Source organism: Dunckerocampus dactyliophorus, chromosome 8 (assembly GCF_027744805.1).
Source record: "Dunckerocampus dactyliophorus isolate RoL2022-P2 chromosome 8, RoL_Ddac_1.1, whole genome shotgun sequence".
Classification (NCBI taxonomy): domain Eukaryota; kingdom Metazoa; phylum Chordata; class Actinopteri; order Syngnathiformes; family Syngnathidae; genus Dunckerocampus; species Dunckerocampus dactyliophorus.
In genome coordinates, this window is record NC_072826.1 from 27,185,264 (window position 1) to 27,206,913 (window position 21,650).

The 21,650-nt window shown below is 43.6% G+C and overlaps 4 protein-coding genes across 7 annotated transcripts; 3 read left to right on the top strand and 1 right to left on the bottom strand.

Annotated features, from left to right (window-relative positions):
- Positions 1-5,341: 5,341 nt before the first annotated feature.
- LOC129186884 (ubiquinol-cytochrome-c reductase complex assembly factor 1) lies at positions 5,342-11,458 on the top strand. Of its 3 annotated transcripts, none has more exons than XM_054785603.1 (9): positions 5,342-5,539; positions 7,073-7,159; positions 7,315-7,422; positions 7,540-7,612; positions 7,732-7,789; positions 7,864-7,972; positions 10,604-10,681; positions 10,852-10,965; positions 11,035-11,458. In XM_054785603.1, the coding sequence occupies exons 1-9, from the start codon at positions 5,465-5,467 to the stop codon at positions 11,167-11,169; spliced, it is 837 nt and encodes a 278-aa protein (XP_054641578.1). In that variant the 5' UTR covers positions 5,342-5,464; the 3' UTR covers positions 11,170-11,458. The 3 variants fall into 3 exon arrangements, with proteins under 3 accessions (XP_054641578.1, XP_054641576.1, XP_054641579.1); XM_054785601.1 differs by having other exon boundaries at positions 5,388-6,639; XM_054785604.1 differs by lacking the exon at positions 10,604-10,681 and having other exon boundaries at positions 5,388-6,639.
- Positions 11,459-11,719: 261 nt separating this feature from the next.
- Positions 11,720-12,956, top strand: dynlrb1 (dynein, light chain, roadblock-type 1). 2 transcript variants are annotated; one of them, XM_054785605.1, is made up of 4 exons: positions 11,720-11,960; positions 12,363-12,438; positions 12,505-12,672; positions 12,750-12,956. In XM_054785605.1, exons 1-4 carry the CDS (start codon positions 11,958-11,960, stop codon positions 12,791-12,793), a joined length of 291 nt encoding a protein of 96 aa, XP_054641580.1. In that variant the 5' UTR covers positions 11,720-11,957; the 3' UTR covers positions 12,794-12,956. The 2 variants fall into 2 exon arrangements, with proteins under 2 accessions (XP_054641580.1, XP_054641581.1); XM_054785606.1 differs by having other exon boundaries at positions 11,924-12,004.
- A 226-nt stretch (positions 12,957-13,182) lies between these two features.
- Positions 13,183-16,361, top strand: map1lc3a (microtubule-associated protein 1 light chain 3 alpha). The gene is made up of 4 exons (XM_054785458.1): positions 13,183-13,375; positions 13,723-13,778; positions 13,866-13,972; positions 14,054-16,361. Exons 1-4 carry the CDS (start codon positions 13,336-13,338, stop codon positions 14,214-14,216), a joined length of 366 nt encoding a protein of 121 aa, XP_054641433.1. The 5' UTR covers positions 13,183-13,335; the 3' UTR covers positions 14,217-16,361.
- A 778-nt stretch (positions 16,362-17,139) lies between these two features.
- On the bottom strand, positions 17,140-21,529 carry eif6 (eukaryotic translation initiation factor 6). Its single transcript, XM_054785457.1, has 7 exons — positions 21,223-21,529; positions 20,926-21,058; positions 20,768-20,853; positions 20,277-20,452; positions 20,023-20,199; positions 19,741-19,925; positions 17,140-17,408 (listed from the first exon to the last, which is right to left on the bottom strand). Exons 2-7 carry the CDS (start codon positions 21,030-21,032, stop codon positions 17,399-17,401), a joined length of 741 nt encoding a protein of 246 aa, XP_054641432.1. The 5' UTR covers positions 21,033-21,058; positions 21,223-21,529; the 3' UTR covers positions 17,140-17,398.
- Between the last annotated feature and the right edge of the window lie 121 nt (positions 21,530-21,650).

Here is a 21,650-nt window from a genome sequence, read left to right on the forward strand (position 1 = left end):
AACAAGGTGACAGAGCAGGGTGGGGCTAACACAGGTGAAAACAATAACTATCAGATTATTTTTTAGATATTAGTACTTGGGCTGTCAAAAATAGCGCGTTAACTAATATATTTAGTTACGTTTTTTTGCTTAATTAACACAAAGGCATCAGGGCAAGCCACGGCTCCCTGTTATGACGACAGACGGCGGCACAGTGTAGCTCACCACACAGTCACACAGAGTCAGACTGTCTTTTATAACTTTATTCTGACCTGAACACATCAACAGCAGAGCAATTCCATCACCATGTATGTGTCTCCCACAAACAAACACACGTCTCTCGTCCGTTCCTCATTGCAACGACACTTCCTCATTGTCACCAGACAGACCTCAAGATGCATTCAGGGACACTCGGAACATCACAAGAACGTCTTTATTACGCGTGTATGGGTGGTCTAAATAAACAGAAATGCAAAGAAAATCCATAAGTGGATGTTCTCATCACTCACTCTGTAGCTCTTAATGTGGAAGAAGTACAGTTTGCTGCTTTCAAGTATGCTCGGAAATCCCAGAAAAATCGTTCAAATCGTGAATTCAAATTAAATGACGTGGTGTCTTTGAACGCAACTCCTCATTGCTCATCATAACAGTTAAACGTCTGATTCAAATATTCTGCTATTAAAGAAACCAGTGTTAGGTAAACAGATTTTCAGACGTGCTGAACTTGATTAAAATTTTCAGCTAATTTGGCGCTGTTAATACATACAAATATATATAATCCTGCCCTGTCATTTATCTTTCTTTCAGTAAAATACAGTAAAAATGGGCATATTTCAAACATGATAACGGTAATGGTTTAATTTATTTTGAGCATGCATACAAGTTACATTGAAATACATCACACACTACAATTTGCAGTTCCACGTTTCCAAAAAGGAGTCGGAAGAAGCAAAGCCTATTTAATCCTGCCCCCCATCCGTTTCACATCAATTGCAATACTTTGTTCACTTCGTGTATACCAGATGAACTCTTTGCTAGTTTAAAACACGTAGGGAAATGATAAGGTAAAATGATAAGGTAACATACGGTAACATGGTGCGACATGGTGATTAATCATGATTAATTAATTTGAAACCCGTGATTAATCTGATTTAAAATGTGAATTATTTGACAGCCCTAATTAGTGCACAAGGGTACATCAATTCACACACACACACACACAAACACGTGCGCACACACACAAGGTCAGTGTGAAGAACAACATCAACTGATTTGAAATCTTTCCTTTATGTCCGTTCCATGCTTTTCTTTGTAACTTCTTGAATATTCCAAAATATTCTTCAGTATTCACGTATATTTCTAAATATTACTCAAGATTCCTAAATGTTGCCAAATATTCCTGCACTTCCAAGTTCCAAGTCAAGGACTCCTTCGTCCACTCGCACTAAATCTTTCACGTCGGAAGCAACAGAGACGTTTGTTTTAAGGGAGAACTTTTGGATTATTATTTTAGCCACTTGAGCAGTGTGTGTGTGTGTGTGTGTGTGTGTGTGTGCGTGTGTGTGTAGAGCCAAGTTTCACACACAACTTGTGGTCATAGTCTAAGTCAGCATATTGGAGGAAACACGGTAGTGAATTGTGTGTTTGTTGAGTCACGCACTTTGGCTGTAGTTCTCATGGGGGGTCTCGGCCCCATTGGCCACAATGTGCGTGTATGTGTGTACACACACACGCACGCACGCACACACACACACTGTCTAAGTGTGGCGACAAACATAACAACAGCAGCTATAGGGCCCTCTTTGGTGACACACACGAAAGTTGGCAACTCAAGTGTGATGGTCATGTGACATACGTCTTTCACGTGTACCATTGAAATAGCGCCAACAATCACCACTTTCCAGTGTTGCCAACATGGCGACTTTGTGGCTAAATCTGGCGACATTCCAAACCCTCTTGGTGACATGTTTTCTCAAAATCGTTTGGTGACTAATCTAGCGACTTTTTCTGGCATTGTTGGAGAGTTTTCTGGTATTTGGGGACTTAAAAGCTTGTATTGTTCTGCAGTTTCTGTTCTCACTGAGCAGCAGTGGGTGCTGCTGAGAGGTCTGCCCCGCCCCAGGCGGTCAGTGTGCAGTCGGCTCCCACAGCACAGTGAGAGCATAGTGGAGCTCCACGCTTCCATGAATCACGCATGCGTACATCAATTTATAAATCTGCTAACAAGGAAATAAAGTCGAAATGGAAAAATTATTTGTTTTCGAATTTCTGTCATCACAAAAATATTTTTCTTTTTTGTAAAGGTAATATGAGCAAGACAGAGAAATCACCACAGACTGCCGGCAATGATACTCGGTGACATGTACAGTGTTGCTCACCTTCTGGGAGGGATTAAGATTAATTAAGATTGTTAAATCTGGTAAAAGGAGGAACAACTGATTTAATAATACGTGCTAAACATTTACCCGTGCTGATTAAATGTTGGTTTAAAAGGAGTGAGATGAAGGCTAACACAACATGCTAAGGCTCTGCTACCTTATTTCATTGTGGACATTAAGCTAACAGGTTAATTTCCACGACACACAGACTAGGCAAGGATACAAAAAATTCGGGCCACATATTGACACCCAGTTCGTTTGCTTCTCTTCTCTCACCTTTTTCTCTTTACTTTTTTGACCGCCAGACTTTATTTTACGAGCCACTAGCAGCAGAGTTTCACTCTGTTCTGTCGCAGATGCCGACTGACGAGTGATGTGTCGGTCGCGAACGAATCGGCTATGAGAGCCGGTTCTTTGAAATGAACGACAGGAGCCGGCTCGCGTCGTTGGGAGCCAATTGGGAGTCGATTAGTTTTTTCCTCGTCTTTTTTTCCTGTTAAAGGCGATTGTCATTGGTCAAGATGTGTGGCCAAGTGTTAAACACACGCTGTGGTGCTCTGAGAGCCGATTTGTTCATGAGAATTAAGAGATTTGACCTATTTTTACCTAATTTGTCTATTGAGATGGGTCTTTGTTTCTGTATTTTATAATATAACGTTACATTATAATATATTTTTGTAGCTGTTCATTGACGTTTTAGTAAATCCATTTAAATAAAAAACATTTGACGTCATGTATTGTTTACATTAGTAATTCATTTTACACAATACACATAACTTGGTAATATTTACTGGGGCCTCTGACAGTCATGGGCCCTTGGAATTGTCCTAACTTTTTCCCCCTTTATGGTGCCCCAAAACTCAAAGCCTACTTTAGGTAGTGGGCAGTACTGGACATTACCCCCCACCCCACCCCCCAACTTTGGATCTTTCTTATTATTTATCCTGAAATTTGTATATTTCTGCATATTGACAGTATTAAACCTTTTTAAGCAACATAATTGGTGAATGAACACAACTCATATGCATCATGAATGCACACACACACGACACACATGACATACCAACATGACAGGACATGCCCCAATAATCCAGGCTGAAAAAATAGTAGTCAATGTGGTCAGATTTTGGGAAAATGTCTCACTAGCACTGACGAACAGATAAGTAAACAGCATCCACACCTTTTATCCCGGTTCCCCTCACGTGCAGTGCCAGGATTGGAAATTACAATATGATGCACCCCTGTAGTTGCGTTTTTAGGGTGGGACGAAATGCTTGTGAATGTGTTTTTATGTGAACATATATTTTTGAAACCTCGCTCATGTGGATGGACATTTTTTTTTGCATCGGGTAGGGGAAATGTGCATTTTTTTGTGTCCGTTCATTCCTGCTTGAAATTTCTACTTGTCTGCGGACGTACGACTATGGTTGTTTTGGGGGAGTTGTTCGTTTGAATAAAGTGATTGTTGATCGACCACCTCTTTGTCATTCTGTCAATGTCCGGGCAAAAGCTACGCTATTTTATATGAACATATAAACATCACAATCCATGAGATGTGTAACCCGGAAGAGTTTGCAGCTGAAATGCGCAATCTGCCCATTCTACATCATGCTTTGCTGTTGTTAAAATGATCACTTTGGACTGTCTTATGCCTCTTTAATGTGTTATTTTGTACAGAAAGGTTGTAATAGTTAAAGTGCTGCCGTTTTTAGTTGTGTACAATTACATTATTTTGACTTTTGGTCTGAATCTGGCACCCTTTTTAAGAATGGTTGTGAATTTCATGCTGTATAGAATATTGTTTCCACTTTTAAAATTAAAATGTTGGAGTAGTAGTTTATACCGGATTGCTGTAAGCACTTTGTTTGATCATGTCCACGAGGCAGGCCAACTCAACTCGGGCCAGATTTGGAGCCCGGGCCTGAGTTTGACACATATGGTCTAGAGCAGGGGTTCTCAACCTTTTTGACCTCGGGGACCAACTATTCCTGTACAATATGGCCTGGAGCCCATTCAAATATCTTTGACAAGTGACTGATGTATTCCCGCCACCAGTGGTGGGATTAGGCGCTATTGCAACTGACTATCTCACAAATAACAGCCCATATACACAATCTGACAACAACATGCGGCCCTCGAGGCCCACAGGTACAAAATTAAGCGTTTTTTGCGGGCCGCTAGGTGGGTCTGACGGCCAAAGCGCAGGCTGCGGCCCTATGGTGAAGAATCTCTGGTCTAGAGGGTTCTAATGACGTTAAAAAACATATTTAGAAGGCCATAAACAGATCTTCTATGCTGTAACTACTAAAATAATCCATTTATAAATAAGGAATTCTACTTTGCGGAAATTCACTTGTCACAGTCAGGTCCAGAACCAATTAACCTCCATAAACGAGGGATTACTGTATACAGTATCAACATAACATGCAGAATCTATAAATTCATGAAAGTTAGCAGTGGAAAGTGATGATGTCATCATGGGAACAAAAAGGTGAGCTGTGGATTTTGTCCAACAATGTGACAGCCAAACACACAGTCTGAGTACTGTTTGTAACACGACAAAGTGCTCCTTTCCTTCGCTTGGATGATGTTTGTTCAGCTTCTTTGCTGCCATCTTGTTGTTTCCTGAACATTGCGTCTTGTGCACCTGTAAACTAGCACTACTTTACACTTTTTTACCCTTTTGCTGTTTCTGTTGTGTGTGTGTGTGTGTGTGTTTGCAGCTGCATGTTAGATCATCAGTTTGTTCAGCAGCTTAGTGCTCTGGCCTGCGTCACAAGGTGTTAGTGGTAACGTTAGCCGGGTGGGGGTGTTTGGTTGCCAAAAGGAAAAGCCAACAGGGAAAATGTTCAAGAGAAACACAAAGCAGTGTTCAAGGTACAAACTTATAAAACTAAATTAGAATTAAGAAAAATAAAGTAAGAATGAAAGAAGGAACGAAAGAAAGGCTTGGGGGCGGGAACCTTTATTGCGGACGGTTTGTTCCTAGTGGGAAGACACTCGCGGTCGGAATCAATCCGTTGACATTGCAGCAGTTAGCTGACGACTCGGCTAGTTATCCAACGTGAAGGTTCGGACGGCGTAGGCCGGTTCGGGAGCTGTGGGTCATGTACCGGCGGCCGCTGCAGTCCGCCGTCAGAACCGTCCTAAATGTGACCGCGACCAGAACCGCCTGCGGGAAGGTTAGCAACGTTAGCTTAGCCGGCTAACTAGCCAGCACGTAACTCCACATTTAATTAGGCCATGCTTTCACACGTAAATGTCATGTTTTATAATCTGATTTATCCCTTGAGGGGATTACTTTCAAACACTAAAACTAATGCGTCACGCCAGTTAATCATCTTAATCTTTGAGGATCTTCTCAAAGGCGCCTGCCGTGGTCAAGTATAATCACAGCAAGACGAAATGTTGACGTGCAGTATCATGCCTGTGATCTATCTAATCACATCAACCATTTCATGCATACCTCTCGTTATCAACTCTAATCTCACTTACCCAAATGGAAGTTACATTCACTTTTGTCTGTATATATGATGCTATCCTTATTGCTTTACATTGACGGAGTTAGGAATTATTGTTTTAGATTGACATAAGACAAAAGCTGGAGAGCAATCATGGATTTAATTCAACAATACAACATCCATCCATCCATTTTGTATGCCGCTTCTCCTCATTAGGGTCGCGGGCGTATGCTGGAGCCTATCCCAGCTGACTTCGGGTGACAAGCGGGGTACTTTATTATTATTATTGTTAGTATAGCAACTCAACTCAATTACATTTTTAACACTTGTAGCTTTCGGCATATGGAAAATATAAGTATTTGTTGTCCTGAGCTGTTAAAAAGCTGTTGTTGGTGAAAAAAGTTAGTTGGAAAATTAAAAACAGCTGTAATTTGAAGAGAATAAAGTCAAAATATTAAGAGAAAAAAGGTTGTAATTTCCCAAGAACAAACTCGCAATATTATGAGGGAAAATAATGTCATTTTGGTCGCATAGAGCAGGGGTCCCAATCACTGGGAAACTTAAAACAAATTTTTAAAAATAAATTTGCAAAAAACTATCGGATTTTATGTAAATTGACATCATTTTTGGAAATATGGGCCATTGTGTCATTCAAAAAGTAATATACAGTTTTTGCATGTTTATGCGAGCGCCGACCCGTTCCACTTTTGTTCAACAGTCCCATCTGATTTCTCCCACGCCGCATGGAGATTTATTTTTCCCCTTTTTGTTTCACCTCATATTTGGTCCCAAATGTTGATACTATGTGGGACTGCGTAAAGGTAAGTTTTGATGATGTTATCGAGGGCCAGTGTGCATATTTGTGCAGTGCACAGCCTCACGTTAATAATTCATGCGAGCACACTGCCTGTTACCACACACATCACGTTCTCATCTTCGCCCTGAAAAACAAACACCAGGCTCCTACTGGTGTATAGGGGGGTCTGTATTCATTTTTAGCTTTTTATTTGATGTTGTAATTTTACATAATAAATGAGATCAATTACATTGTCATATTGTACGGTGTATTTACTTTTGCACATCTAAGAAGTCATGTACATGAACGATCTAACAAACATAAACGAATAAGCTTCTTCTATCTGACGTATTCCAAGTCTCCACTGAATATTCTGGGGCATTGTTGCTGGCTCCTACAGCTCAATGTTCAAGTATGTGTGTGTGTGTGTGTGTGTGTGTGTGTGTTTTTATTTCCAGATTTTCCAGGGTTTCCAAATGTCCGTCAGCAGGCCTTCGCCAGTGCGCTTGATGACATCCTGTCGCATGCTGCACCTGAGCACACAGGTAACACGTTGACATCATCACCTTGTTTTTGTTGTTTGAAACAGCAGGTGGCGCTAGAAGGACGTCACTTTGCTAGTTTTTGCTGTGTGTGTGTGTGTGTGTGTGTGTGTGTGTGTGTGTGTGTGAGTAACTTCCTGTCTGCTGGTGTGTGTCAGGTGTGCAGCGTGAAGGAGACGCCGCAGCACACAGAGGAGGAAGTGGGAGCCTTCACTAAGCTGATTGAGGCCATGGGCTTCACGGGACCCCTCAAGTACAACAAATGGGTGAGCTGTTGGCAGGGGGAGCGCCTAGATGTGGGCGGAGACAAAGATGGAAGCGTTTAGCGTAGTTGTCCGCATAACGTGACCATGTCATAGTGTGTCAATACGTGGTCTCCGCAGAAAATCAAAATCGCCGCCCTGCGCATGTACACGTGCTGCGTGGAAAGGATAAACTACGACGACTTCTTCCAGCGTACGTCCTCACCCCCCCCCCAAAAAAACAAAACAAAAACAAAAACAAAATAAAACAAAACAAAAAGCAAACGCAGGTTGAGGAGCTTGCAGCGCTAATGTTTCCCATGTTTGTCTCAGGGTGCTCGCTGCCAGACACGCTCAACTCTTGGTTCCTGGTTGCACAGCTGCACGTGTGGTGAGGCGCGCGCACCCACACACAGTACTGCTTGTTTGTTTGGCTCATTGATGGACTGATGGATTGGTGAACAGGATGTGTCTGGTGCGGATGCGGCAGGAAGGCCGAGCAGGAAAGTACATGTGTCGCTACATCGTGCATTCCATGTGGGAGGACGTGGAGCAGCGCAGTAAGATCATGGGGGTGAGTGGCCGCCTCCTTCCCGTTTGTCGTGTCACACACGTCCTCATGACCACGCCGCGGGAGGGAACGCGCCGTGCCAGCAAGCGCTACACAGTAGAAGAAGTCCATGTGGTTTTGTTGGAGGCGTGCGCGTGAAACTGAGCGCTCGCAGGAGGTAGAGGTGCCGAGTCAGCAAAGAAAACACTGCCTCTTTGTCAGCTTGTGAAAACAAGGTGCGCTTTGCCGTCATACACACACTCACACACTCACACACAAAGTGCTGAACACTATATGCACAGCACGTATCATATTTTTACTGCACTCGCAGCCAGCAGCACCACGTTTACACTTCATTGGCTCAAGGTGTGTGAGCGTGTGCTGAAACACTTGAAAGAAGCATTGATGGTCAAATGTTACAATGCTAAACACACCTTCCTGCCATCAAACTAATTACAAATGGAAACACATCAACAAAAGCCAACAGGATCCCACAATTGTCAATGCCTCATTCCCAAACAAGGTACATTACAATCATTGGCGCCTCCTGGTGGTCGGAAGCGGGCAGTGCATCTCCTTTGACGTCAAAATGTATTTCTACGTTACATCTTGGCAATTAGGCCTGTCACCATAAGAAATTTTGCTGGATGATAATTGTCCTACAAATTATTGTAGATAAATGATATTGTCAACATTATTTTGAGACCATTTTTTCAATAATGCAAGTACACCATATCAATAATTTCTCAAGAGTATTTAATAGGGGTGTTGCAAGATCTCGCAAGATTAAAATGTCACGAGAAAACTGTCTCCTGGGCACTAGGCCTGAGACGATAATAAATAAATTAATCAATTACACAATAAATGAAAATGAACTCGATAATTTTGCCGGCCCTCAATATATTGCCATGTGTCGGTTTTCCTCATCTCCCGCCTCTAAACACGCAGAACGAGGGTTCACTCTGCGCATTGGTTTTAGCACTTTGGCAGGTTTGTTCCTGTGAGCCATTTTGTCAGTCATACAGTCTTTTTCTCGGTGGGTGGAAGCAGCATGCACACAGAGTGCATAAGAGTGTAATGTAATAGAATTTATATTTGCAGATTGCAATATATTGTCATATTTATAGAATATTTTTTTTATTGTACTTCTTAAAAGTAAAGTTAAAATCTCATCTCGTCTCATTCTCTTGTGTATCGTCTCGTGACACCCCTAGTATTTGACATTGTAAGTGGAATGTTAAGAGCTTTTAAATAAAATAAATTAAACAAACAACATAATAAACAAAAATACCAAAAAAAACTGTGAAAATGAAATGGGCTCTTAAAGGAAAACTGTACTTTTTGGGGGGAATTTTGCCCCTCATCCACAATCCTTATGTGAGACATGAACACATACCGTATGTCTTTCTCTTTTCTGTGCATCCTAAAGATATAAAAACAAATAAACAGCTCATTACTGCACATAATGGGAAACACTTATTCCGCCTATAAAGCCTTGTGAAAAAGACACCAACAATTTTGCATTTACATATAATGTGATGTGCATATTAGCCAAGCTACAGCGACATTGTTATTGTTATTAACATTGTCATGCTGATGGAGCTACGTTAATGGCGCATTGACACTTCGCCACACCACATTGGCCAGCTACTAGCCAGCTAGCTAGTGACTAACTTCATCACACATATTGTAGCTGCTGCTGCTGTTTTTATTTTGGCGTTTGGAAAAGTAACTGCTAGGTGTAGGCGTTCCTTTTTATGTTGCTATGTGAAATCAATGCGCCCATGAAGGAAGTTACGGTAATGCTTAAAGGGACCAAAATACAGCAAAATACTGCAATTATTACATGTTATCATGAATGTACCCGACACTACATGCTCACAGCTTGCATATCAAACCATAAAACCTTATTGGAAGTCTTTGTAGGCGGCATAGGTGTGTCCCATTACGTGCAGTAATGAGCTCTCTCTTTTTATATGTTTGTATCTCTTTAGAACGTACAGAAAAAAGAAAGGCGTGTTCATGTTTCGTGAATCGTGGATGATGGCCAAAATTCCCCCAAAAAGTGCAGTTTTCCTTTAAATAAAAATCACTATCATAGCCAAAACAATAGACTGTCCCTCTCTTAAGAAAAAGCACTCCAATAAAAACCATGCACAACAATAAACCCAATAAATACACTGGGGTATCAAGTAAACAAAATTGCATTTCAATAAATAATGAATATTGGCTATTATTCCTTAACAGGAACGCTTAACATGTAGGAGGGTTCACTCACTCTGTCATTCTGCTACAGAATCAACGCGTCCAGGTGTTGAGACAGATCTCTCTTGTCATCCAGCCTGTTTGGCAGGGAGATGAGGACGCATTCACATGTCAGTGTATCGAGGCCGGCAGAATTATTGAGTTTGTTTTTATTTATTGTGAGGTTAATTGATTTATTGATTATTGTGACAGGCCTATTTACACTTGATGTCCGTTATTATTTGTACCGGTTTGCAAACACGTCATTCAGTGTCTCCAACGGAGACAACATGACTTGAACATGAATACGATGCTTTGAACAGCATTTACTTTAGTGAAAGCATAGATTGGGGGGGAGATATTACGATACATTACATTAATGCATGTTAATATCATTTGGTGCTGATGCAGATTGACGCCATCCATCGAAAGGAAGTGCTCAAAGCCATGACGGAAACATTCTACGCTGCCTTGTTTGGATACGACGAGGTGACGGGCGTGGGCGTGTGCGTGTGTGTGTGCGTGTGCGTGTGTGTGTTGCAGACACTATACTAGTTAACATTTGATTCAACAAAACACTAAAAAATAACGTTGACATGGTCACATGATCAAGTCAGACGAGTCAATCACTTTTATTGTGTGTGTCCGTGCGTGTGCAGGGCATCCTGTCAGGTGACAGCGTGCTGGCAGCCGCTTTATGGAGGAACTTATTCAACTGTCAGTGTGATGAGCCCGCCCAGCTGGAGCTCATGGTGGAATACGTGCGCAAACAGGTGTGTGCGTGTGCGTGTGTGTGTGTGTGTGTAAAATTGATACGAGTGCAAATTGTGTGGCGTTTGCAGATGCAGTACATCGACACTCTGGATGGAGAAGACCTGCTGCTGACTGGGGAAGTCAAGTGGCGCCCGCTTGTGGAGGAGAATGCTCAGAGCATCTTAAAGGTGGCCACGCCCACATACAACGACACTGGACTGTGACTGCCTGTCTGTCTTTGTGCACCTGGAGGACAGGCGGAGGTGGGGGGTGATGTCACGGCTATTGTGGCTGACCTGTCGGGTTTGAGGGCCTCGGCCATTTCCTGTTTGCAAAGTGGCTCATTCAAGGGAAAGGTGTTTTATTTTTCACATGTAGAAACTATAAGCACTTCCACGTCTACGCCAGCAGAAGCACTGCTCTTTCATCTAGTTGACTCAATGGCACTCCCACAGAAAGTTGGATGCAATCACATTGTTTTTCATAACAATAGAATTAAAATGTATGAAACTATGTCTTGTTTTTTTCTAGCATCAAACCACCTGATGTTTCCACTTGGTCTTTCTGACAAACCAAACAGTTCATCCCATTTGTGATTTCTTTTGCAGACCATGTGGATGACAAAAGATTTATCCTGCTGTAAACAAAGGTTATTCAGCGCACAAACTTCAATGAGTCATGTCATATAAGATGGTTCTTCAATGCATCTGGATGATTAGATTAGATTAGATTTGTATTCATTAAACGTATTAGACAGGGCAAGTAGTATTGCACACGCGCAAGATGACGTCAAAATTCCGAAAAATCGTAAAGTACGTCGGTGACGTCACCACTATTGAAGGTGGACAGAAGATTTGACGTAAGGCACAGCCTATCCAGTTCTCTGTGCCGGACACTAGGGGCAGATGTTGCCTGGCAACCACAAAAAACAGCCGAAGAAGTCTAAACCGGAAGTAGGCTCCTTGTAACTGGCAGTCCTATTTGTCGCTTCAAACTTCCCACACCGGTGAAAATGGTATGATGTGATCACTGTGTGGCATTTAAGTTATCCGTGTAATGGTATGTACATGTAACGTCTCGTGAACTAATGTAAGATGGCGTCTTTAATGCGCCGCTGGGTCTTGTGTTGTTAGCAGCTGGGCGTTGTCGTGCTACCGTGGCGTCCAATATATGAACACTAGCTGCTACATAGTAACGCCGTTTGGCTAAATGGAGACTGTATAAGCTCTCCGTTGAGGTCAATCCGAATTCTTGTTTGCCTATATGTACCCTGTGATTGACTGGGATAGGCTCCAGCTCACTCGTGACCCTCATGGAAACAAGCGGTTTAGGCAATGAACGTACAGTATAGAGTATACGACCACGCTCTCATATAGTGACTTGTACAGGAGGATGCTCATGTGTTGTTGTTGGACAGGCTGAAGTGGAGGAGACACTGAAGAGAATTCTGAGCCAGAAAGGAGTTCAGGGACTCATCATCGTCAACTCTGATGGTGAGAAGAAGGTGAACTGAACAGTCAAGACGTCACCATGTGACATGTGCCCTTCTGCACCTGCAGGGATCCCCATCAGGTCGACGCTGGACAACTCGAGCACGGTGCACTACGCCGGCCTCATCCACCAGCTGGTGATGAAGGCCAGAAGCACCATCCGTGACATCGATCCCCTCAACGACCTCACCTTTCTGCGCCTGCGCTCCAAGAAGAACGAAATCATGATCGCACCAGGTGAGCGTCACCAGGTAACTCTGGCTGCACACCAGCGCTTCAAAATAAAAGTCTGAGAGTTGTTGTTGTTATTGCAGACAAGGAGTACTTCATGATCGTCATTCAAAATCCTTCAGACTGAAGTGGGAGGAAAGACTTTGCTGAAATTGTCATTTTGCTGCTGAAATTGTCATTTTGCTCAGCAACATGAACATATTTCCCATGTTTTTGCTTTTTTGTGGTCATTCCTGGTGTGCTAACATTGTAAAATTAACATGTTGAATAAATAATTAACACAACAGTGACAGACAGTGATTACTTTTTTAATTTCCGTTTCGTGCCAAACAGCACAAATTTTATGTCATACTTTCCAAGTAAATCAATTAGGTGTCGAAATGAAAATCTTGTTTCCCTGATTTCGTATTTTGGTGCAGAAAATGTGTATTTTAGTGAAATGCAAGTAGCTGGCTCCGCCCACTTCCGTATTCCAGAGAAAATGGCGACGCTGCTCTTTAAAAGCCGCCGATGACGTCACACGTGGCTAAACTGGCTTTGTTGTTTGTCGCGAGCTGCTGTCTCCAGTCCGCCGTCGCCACAAGTATCCACTGCTGTTCGTTTTTCGTCTTTAAAGTTGGTCCTCGGACACGCCTGAGCTGCTTTTGTGTCCTTTAAACGTCCAGCAAGATGCCGTCCGACAGAGCCTTCAAGCAAAGGAGGACTTTTGGTAGGAAAAAAGAGCAAAAAAATAAGGCGGCGCTCGCTAGCCGGCCCGCTAGCTGCCTAGCTTCTGACTTCATAAACTTGTGTGTAGAACTTGTATTTCTCAGCAAAGACACGTTGATGTTCGTATTAAAAATATACTGTCATGGTTAGCATTTTGCTGACGTGAACGTTTGAGTTCGAGGAAAGTAAACAACATGCACCTTGTTGATGGTGCAACAGGAAATGGGGCGGGGACTACGGGGTCATGACGCCATCTAAGCGTTCATTAAGGCGTGACTTGAAATGATTTTAGTGATTGTTTTTGTGTTTCTGGATGTTTGTATAACTTAACTCCATTGTGGCCAACAGCTGAGCGCTGCAAAGAAGTTGAGCAGATCCGAGAGCAGCATCCCAACAAGATACCAGTACGTATACACACACACACACACACACACACACACACACACACACCTGCCGTTCACAAAGCACGTTCTGACCATGTGGCATCGCAGGTGATCATCGAGCGCTACAAGGGCGAGAAGCAACTTCCTGTTTTGGACAAGACCAAGTTCCTGGTGCCGGACCACGTAAACATGAGCGAGCTGGTCAAGATCATCAGGTAACGTGCACACACACACATGCACACACTGCCAGTAATGTTGGCCGTGTGTGTTTAAGCTCCTCCCCCCTTACGTGCCAGGCGTCGTCTGCAGCTGAACCCCACCCAGGCCTTCTTCCTGCTGGTCAACCAGCACAGTATGGTTTCCGTGGCAACGCCCATCTCCGAGATCTACGAGCAGGAGCGAGACGATGACGGCTTCCTTTATATGGTGTACGCCTCGCAGGAGACATTTGGATGCTAGGAAGGGGTCTAAGGGGAAGGCAAAAGAACAACCGTACCCCTGCCCCCATCCAATGCAGTCTGTGTTGGTCTTTTTTTCTGTCGGTAACACTACCCCACCATAATCCCCCACCCCAGCAGTGCAACTTTTATTCTCTTAACACTTATTTAATATTTTATTTTGAAAGGCTAGCTTGAGTCTAGTTTGTCTTCTATCAATTGTTAGCAAGCCTTAGCGCTCATGCTAACAGCACACGTGCAATATTTACAATATTGGACCCTTTCCAGCACCTTCCTGCTTGCTAGCAAACATGTAACACTTTAGGATTAGCACACTGTAGGGAAGCACAACATTCAAAACCGATTTGTTTTTTAGTTCTCCAAGGGTAAACAAACAGTCCCTGCAATCTGCCAGCCGGCCACCAGGGCTGTCAATCAAACTGCTTGCTTTCAAAGATGCTAAGCAAACATCCGCCCCGTGTCGTCCTTCACTAAACTAAAACATGGCGACGCTTCCTGTTGACGACAAACAAGCTTCTTTTGCACATCGCTTTTTTAGAAACAGCTTTCATGACAGCGCATGATTCTTACTTTTGTAAAAGAAAAACTGTACGCCAGTAGTCGTTCTTTCCAAATCTCCAAACCAAAAAGTGGAAAAAAATGTTGTGTGTATGTGTGAGAGACAGCGTGTGAGTGTTACGTCATGAAGTTGTATTTAAGTGTGTAAATAGATGTGTTGTTATGACGTCACCAAACTTGCCAAAAATTAAAGCGGAAGAAAAAAATGCTTGTCATTCTTGATGCTGGCCAGCAGGAGGCAGCAGCCTTCCTTCCTATCTGCGCGTTTCATAGTTAAACACAAACGGTGGAGAAGGTTGACGTTTTACGCATCAAACCTCGACAACAAATATGGATCATGATGTATCCGAATGTTCTTTATGGGCCCTAGGAGGACAACTGACTGTTCCAGTAGACCTCAACAGTTAAATGAGTCCATAGAATTTGTGGTGTGAGGTCAAGTGACTTGTGCAGGAAGTCAAGCAGGAGGTGGAGTGGAGTGCCATGAAGACCCCTTCATGGAAGAAGCTGAGTTGTGTCATTCAACCAACCAGACTGAATGGAAGGTCTGCTCAAGCCGCCAGCAGTCATTCCTTGCCAGGTCCACTTTGTTTATAATCTAGAATATCGTTCAGTGTTTCCAACAGGACTGCAATCTATCTGTGGTAGAAGACTTCATGATCTAATATGCATAATTGGCAATGATGCACGTACATGTCATGTTTATGGACGCTGTTGGAGACGACACATGAAAAGCAAAACAAAGACAGCATGATTATTGCACAGGTGTGCCATAGTGCCTTAGGTTGGCCACTTCAAAATGTTCTGGAGTAGCCGGAGGGATCGGTCAATGGGGCTTTTTTGTGCTCTAGGGAGCTGAAAGGGTGGGAAATTTAGCAAAAAAAATTAAAATCAATTTTACTACGTATCTCTACTTAACGTATAATTAAGCCTGATCTTTGACATAGTCTCAGCCCGCTAACATTTATTATATGGAAAATACCCAATTGTTTGTATTTTTCTCACCAAAACAGTGACATAATTAAATCAAATGGGCATTTAGAGAGTTAAAATAATATTAACGCAAGTTGATTGAGAGATCCAAGCAAAAAAAGAAAAAAGAAAAAAAAATCTGTGTTTTATCACAGTTTTTGGCAGTATACTTATTTTTGCGATGGGAAATTAAAGGGACCCCAGCGAGTTAAACTAGTACAGTAGTCCCTCGTTTATGGCGGTTAATTGCTTCCAGACACGACTGTGGCAAGTGAATTTCCACCATGTAAGATTCCTTATTTATAAATGTAATATTTTGGTAGTTTAGAGCATAGAATCCCAGTTTAAAACATTTTAATACACTTTTTAACATTATTAGAGCACTCTAGACATTAAATAACACCCCTATAGTCACCTTTACATTCCTATTACCTGATATAGGAGACATAAGAGAAAACAAGGGAAGTGCTCATGTGCGTTGCTGTAAATGTGTTCCGGTGGGGCAGACAGGAAGTGATATCGGGGGATCGGAGTTGAGTTTTAGCTTGGCATAGGTTACAGCCCAACAGTAGCCCGTGTTAGGGATTATTATGCCTGTTGTGAGAGCATTCAAAGCTGCAATAAAAGCCTGCTGTTCCGCCCATCAAGTCTGGTGCTTGTGTGTCTCACCCAACATTAGTGAAATTACTGACACATAGTGACTAGTGTGGAATACTACATCTCATCACATCTTTCAATGCATCTTCTGAATGCCTTATATTTGTATTTTACTTAATTTATACATTTTTATGCTTGAAAATTATTCATTTTGGTCAGGGGTCGGCAACCTTTAAGATCAAAAGAGTCATTTTGCCTCCTCTTGAAAGAAAAATAGTTTGGAGCCTGAAAACGTTACAAAATAGGGTGGTGGTAGTGTGATGGTCTGAGGCTGTTTTGCTGCTTCAGGACCTGGAAGACTTGCTGTGATAAATAGAACCATGAATTCTGTCCAGCAAAAAATCCTGAAGGAGAATGTCCGGTCATTTGTTGGTGACCTCAAGCTGAAACCAATTAGGTTCTGCAGCAGGACAATGATCCAAAACACACCAGCAAGTCCACCTCTGCAAGGCTGAAGAAAAACAAAATGAAGACTTTGGAGTGGCCTAGTCCAAGTCCTGACCTGAATCCTATTGAGATGCTGTGGCATGACCTTAAAAAGGCGCTTCATGCTGGAAAACCCTCCAATGTGGCAAAAATAAGAAATCAGGAAGGGGGCAAACACTTTTTTGACCCCACTATGCATATATGTGTAGATGCATGCATGTATGTATGCAGGGTCACAAAGCGGATGTGATCCAGTTGAAATGTTATGACAGCTTGTGTTGGTCACATGGAAGACATTTCAAAGAAAGATGTTGATAAAAAGTTTAATAGACAAGTGACATCATCGTTCTTCACCACGTGATGCTGGACAAACACCAGCAGCTTGCCCAGTCTTCAGCGTCCAATATTCATTCCAGAAGCAAATGAACTTAACCAGGCGCACCAACGTGTCACTTCCTGTCGTGTGTGCTGTCCTTGTTGGAGGTGAAGTGGTGCATGTACAACGCTGACAAAAACGGTTTCCAAAAGGTCCAAAAGGCCAAAGGGGGAGCGTCGCCATCAACCATCAGGTTATGCCATGCTAAGCACACACAGAGGGGTGGTGGGGGACAGATATGATGTCAACACAAACAGCATTATTGTATATTTGATAGTTTATAGACATGAATGTATCGTATATACTGTACTGTACAGTGGTACCTTCAGGAGCAGTCCCTTCCAAAATGTCCCACCAAAATCAAAGCAATTTTCTCCCCATAAGAAATTACGTAAATATAATTTATCCATTCCACACACCCAAAAATATGAACACAAAATGACAAAGTGAAGTTGTCCTTTTTGGACCACATGAGAAGATTTTAGCTCATGGTTCTCGCCCAGAAAAGGTTCTAGCGCCATCTGCGGGTCGGGAGTGAGATCCTGCCTCCTGTGGAGGAGTTTAAATACCTCTGGAGTCTTGTTCACGAGGAAGGGAAGGAAGGAACGCGAGAGTGACAGACTGATTGGTGCGGCGTCTGCAGTGATGCGGACTCTGCATCAGCCCATTGTGGTGAAGAGGGAGCTGAGCCGAAAGGCAAAGCTCTCAATTTACCGGTCCATCTACGTTCCTACCCTCACCTATGGTCATGAGCTCTGAGTAGTGACTGAAAGGACAAGATCGCAGGTACAAGCGCCGAAATGAGTTTTCTCTGTAGGGTGACTGGGCTCTCTCCCTTAGAGATAAGGTGAGAAGCACTGTCATCCGGGAGAAACTTGGAATAGAACCGCTGCTCTTCAGCATTAAGAGGAGCCAGATGAGGTGGCTCGGGCATCTGCTCAGGATCACTCCCGGACGCCTCCCTGGGGAGGTGTTCAGGGCATGTCCAACAGGTAAGATGCCTTGGGGAAGACCCAGGACACGTTGGAGAGACTATGTCTCTCAACTGGCCTGGGAATGTCTCGGGATCTGCCAGGAGGAGCTGGACGAAGTAGCTGGGGAGAGGGAAGTCTGGACTTCCCTGCTTAGATTGATGCTCCCGCGACCCGATCTCGGATAAGTGAAAGAAGACAGGTGGATGGAACGTTTTTAATGTGCTTCGTCACCAATGAAAGAAGACCTTTGTGTTTTCCTCAGCTAAGCTCGTATCTAAAGTTACTTGGTAAACCTGTTTCGTTACGCACGCGGTGCATTTGACAAGACGGAGCTGTAAACGGCTCGTGTTGTGTCGGTCACTGCCGGTGTTTTGTTTGTTTTTTTTTCGTCTGCTTGATTCTAATTTGGCTGGTGATATAAAACCAGTCGGAAAACTTTGCTTGTTGTACTGAAGGCGGTGCTTTTGAGAAAACTACAGTGAACAAGGCTGACAGGTTATTTCCCTGCTTGCATCACTGGATGTTTGCATGAATCACCAACTTCACACAGATCATGAAAAAATGATTAAATAGTAAAGTCTTACAGATCACTTACACACATACACAGTGCACGTATCGCTGAATAATAAACAATAAACATAGCAACTTCTGATCAATCCATGTCAATTTCAGACTAACAATACAGTAATGTACTGATGTAAGCACCACCCATTTCTGTTTAAACCACACCTACTTCCGGTCTATTCCCGGCCCCCGCAGAATACAGCATGCTAGTTGTACCGAATGCTCTGCGATGGGGGATTAAAAAAAACAACATTGAGCAGACAAAAAACCTTATCAGCCACATGAAATGCCAGCGGCGTGACATTTGAAAAGTGCAAAAGGTTTGCCAGAGACCTCAGTGGCGGCACACCGGCTGCTCGGAGCATGTGCCCGACAACAGTGCACTTTGCTGGCCCACACCAGGTGGCTCCTCCCGCTCTATACTCCTGACCTCCGTAGCGGCACAACGGCTGCTCAGAGCATGTGTCCGAATATAGTGCACTTTGCTGGGCCACAGCAGGTGGCTCCCTCCGCGCTACACTCTGGTTCTCCCGATAGTAGTGATGTGGTAGTAGTAACGTCATGATGTTTGATTAGGACAAATTAGCAGGTACAGTTGGTCAAATCCTAATTTGTTCCAGTCCTTCTTACCTCCATGTTTGTACAAAATACAGTTAAATCTAAAAATAAAAAAAGTACATTATCGGTACGTAACGGTCTCGAGAAGCACAAAGCTATCGGTATCGGTTTGAAAAACAGATATCATGCATCTCTAATTTAACATCACTTTTACTTTTATTGAAGATCCTCGTTTGCAAAATCGGGAAGGAAGGAGGGGAGTGGACGCCATCTTTGTGTTTCGCTATAAATTCAATAAACTAACCTGGGTCTGTCCATTACTCAGTTTTTTGCCATTTGCAGGGGTTGTGGAAGAGTCTATTGTATTCTTTATGAGCTTTAATCTTTTTTGACGTAGCATCGATATGTGTTTGTGTGTGTTGCGTGCGTGTGAGCGTCACCTGTCAATCAGTGAGTCCCTCATGGTGGTGGCGATTGCGGAGGGCTGCGCGGCGTCACCCAGCTTGAAGACACTCTCGATGACAGACAGTTCGGTGCTGGTGGTGTCCAGTCCGCAGAAGGCGCACCAGTCATTGACCACCATCCCAGCGGCGATGACCTCGCTGCCTCGGTTCACTGTGCCTGCCTACACATTTCAATCACGGGGAAACATTTGAAAAGCTTTGAAGGCACTATTTCTTTCCATGTGTTTCACTACAAAAGGCACGTGTGCCTCCTCTCACCACCAGTGGGACTTGCAGCAACGAGGACAGCTCCTCCTGGTCATCTATGGACGTCTTTGGGTGCACCAGTCCTCCCTGGTTGCTGAAAGTGCAGTAGGAGCCCACCAGAACCTGATCAACTATTGTCTGACGGAACACTTCCACCTTCAAGGTGTCTGCCAAGATCTCCTCTGTCTCCTAAAGGGGCGGAGCATCCGATGAGTGGATCAACTTGTGTGCACAGGGGTGTTCGTGCATGCCACCGTCCATCTCACCCTGTCCAGGTCGGGATGGACCAGCGCCACGTAGTCGTTACATGCGATGACGTTCCCCAGCGCCGACAGCCGCTCTTCCACACGCTGGATCTTGACGGAACCAGGAAGACAATTTCGGATGTGTTGAAGTTCCTGGTCAGTCGTGTTGTTTGGGACCAGGAGACCATGGCGGTTTCCTGGAAAGACGCGATCACGCACACAGGTCACACGACTGAATGTAGTTTGCATGTTTCCATGCACATTAGCTTGGAAAAGGTCCCATACAGTCCAGCTGGGGTAGGCTCCAGCTTTGACATGATGACTATGATACAGCCCACTGTCCGTGACTGTTTACCGAGAGCACTTGAAGGCTTCATGCTGTGTGTGGAGATGTTACATTTGGTGTTGATCATGGACGACTTGCGCAGAAGCAGGAAGTTGAGCATTTGGATCTATTTGCATGCTGTCATTTGAACAGCCTTGCTAAGGACGTTCCACGGAGCGGTACTCACCCACACACATGCGTCCAATGATACGGCATCCAGCGATGGAGGCGTGGACCACGGGGATGCTCTCTGACAACTCGCCTTCAAACACGCTGCGGACACAAAGCACAACAATGCTTGTCATTCGGCAGGAGTCACGCCCCCGATGACGTCAAGTTAATAACCTGTAAAAGTTCTCGGCTCCTCCGATGGCGACGAGGCAATAAGTGTTGGTCAGTTTGGCGAAGCAACCTATCTCGTTGTTCTTCTCGAATGAGGCTCTCACGGCCATGGCGTCACAACTTGTTTAAATTGTACCTGAGAGCAAAGTGAAAGCTAACGTTAGCATCCGAGCTAGCGCACTAACTACTAAATAGCAGGTTCACGAGCCGGCCAAGCATCAACGAGTGGATTTATTTAAGACATGGACTAGATTACTACGTTAACCGTTTGAGAGGGGCGGTGGAGAAGAGGAAGATTACCTGAGAAATTTGATGTTCTCTCGATGTGCGCGTGTCCGTGTCAGCCTCACGTGTTCACTTCCGCTAATGGTTGTACGTGATGACGTTGACAACCTGGGACGTTTGCTCTGAACCCGGAAGACGGGACGCCGTTTATAGCCAAGAACATTTTAAAGTTTATACAGTCCTCATTAACATCATCGTAATATAATGGAATGGATAATTATGTAAGCATTTTCGTCCTGTGTATTCATAATTCGTTCAATATGGTCAACAAAAACGCGAAAGAACGAAATTCTTTGAATAATAATACAACCCAGTGTGTTCTTTCTTTTCTCTTCTCTTCAATACTATCAAATTCAGCTGTGTTCTTCCATTACTGTGGAAAAGATTTGAACTTAGCCGCTTAGCAACTGCTGCTCTTGACGTTCACCAAGCCCCGCCCAGCA

Bases quoted from the DNA above. Each gene is read 5' to 3' on its own strand.
- LOC129186884 (XM_054785601.1), top strand. From the start codon at position 6,562: ATGGAGATTTATTTTTCCCCTTTTTGTTTCACCTCATATTTGGTCCCA. The intron at 6,640-7,072 runs GTAAGTTTTGAT...TTTTATTTCCAG, and splicing joins CTATGTGGGACTGCGTAAAG to ATTTTCCAGGGTTTCCAAAT. The intron at 7,613-7,731 runs GTACGTCCTCAC...TGTTTGTCTCAG, and splicing joins CTACGACGACTTCTTCCAGC to GGTGCTCGCTGCCAGACACG.
- dynlrb1 (XM_054785605.1), top strand. The intron at 12,439-12,504 runs GTGAGAAGAAGG...CTGCACCTGCAG, and splicing joins CATCATCGTCAACTCTGATG to GGATCCCCATCAGGTCGACG. The intron at 12,673-12,749 runs GTGAGCGTCACC...TTGTTATTGCAG, and splicing joins CGAAATCATGATCGCACCAG to ACAAGGAGTACTTCATGATC.
- map1lc3a (XM_054785458.1), top strand. From the start codon at position 13,336: ATGCCGTCCGACAGAGCCTTCAAGCAAAGGAGGACTTTTG. The intron at 13,376-13,722 runs GTAGGAAAAAAG...TGTGGCCAACAG, and splicing joins CAAGCAAAGGAGGACTTTTG to CTGAGCGCTGCAAAGAAGTT. The intron at 13,779-13,865 runs GTACGTATACAC...GTGGCATCGCAG, and splicing joins AGCATCCCAACAAGATACCA to GTGATCATCGAGCGCTACAA.
- eif6 (XM_054785457.1), bottom strand. From the start codon at position 21,032: ATGGCCGTGAGAGCCTCATTCGAGAAGAACAACGAGATAGGTTGCTTC. The intron at 20,453-20,767 runs GTGAGTACCGCT...GCGTCTTTCCAG, and splicing joins CATTGGACGCATGTGTGTGG to GAAACCGCCATGGTCTCCTG. The intron at 20,200-20,276 runs GTGAGATGGACG...CCGCCCCTTTAG, and splicing joins TCCATCCCGACCTGGACAGG to GAGACAGAGGAGATCTTGGC.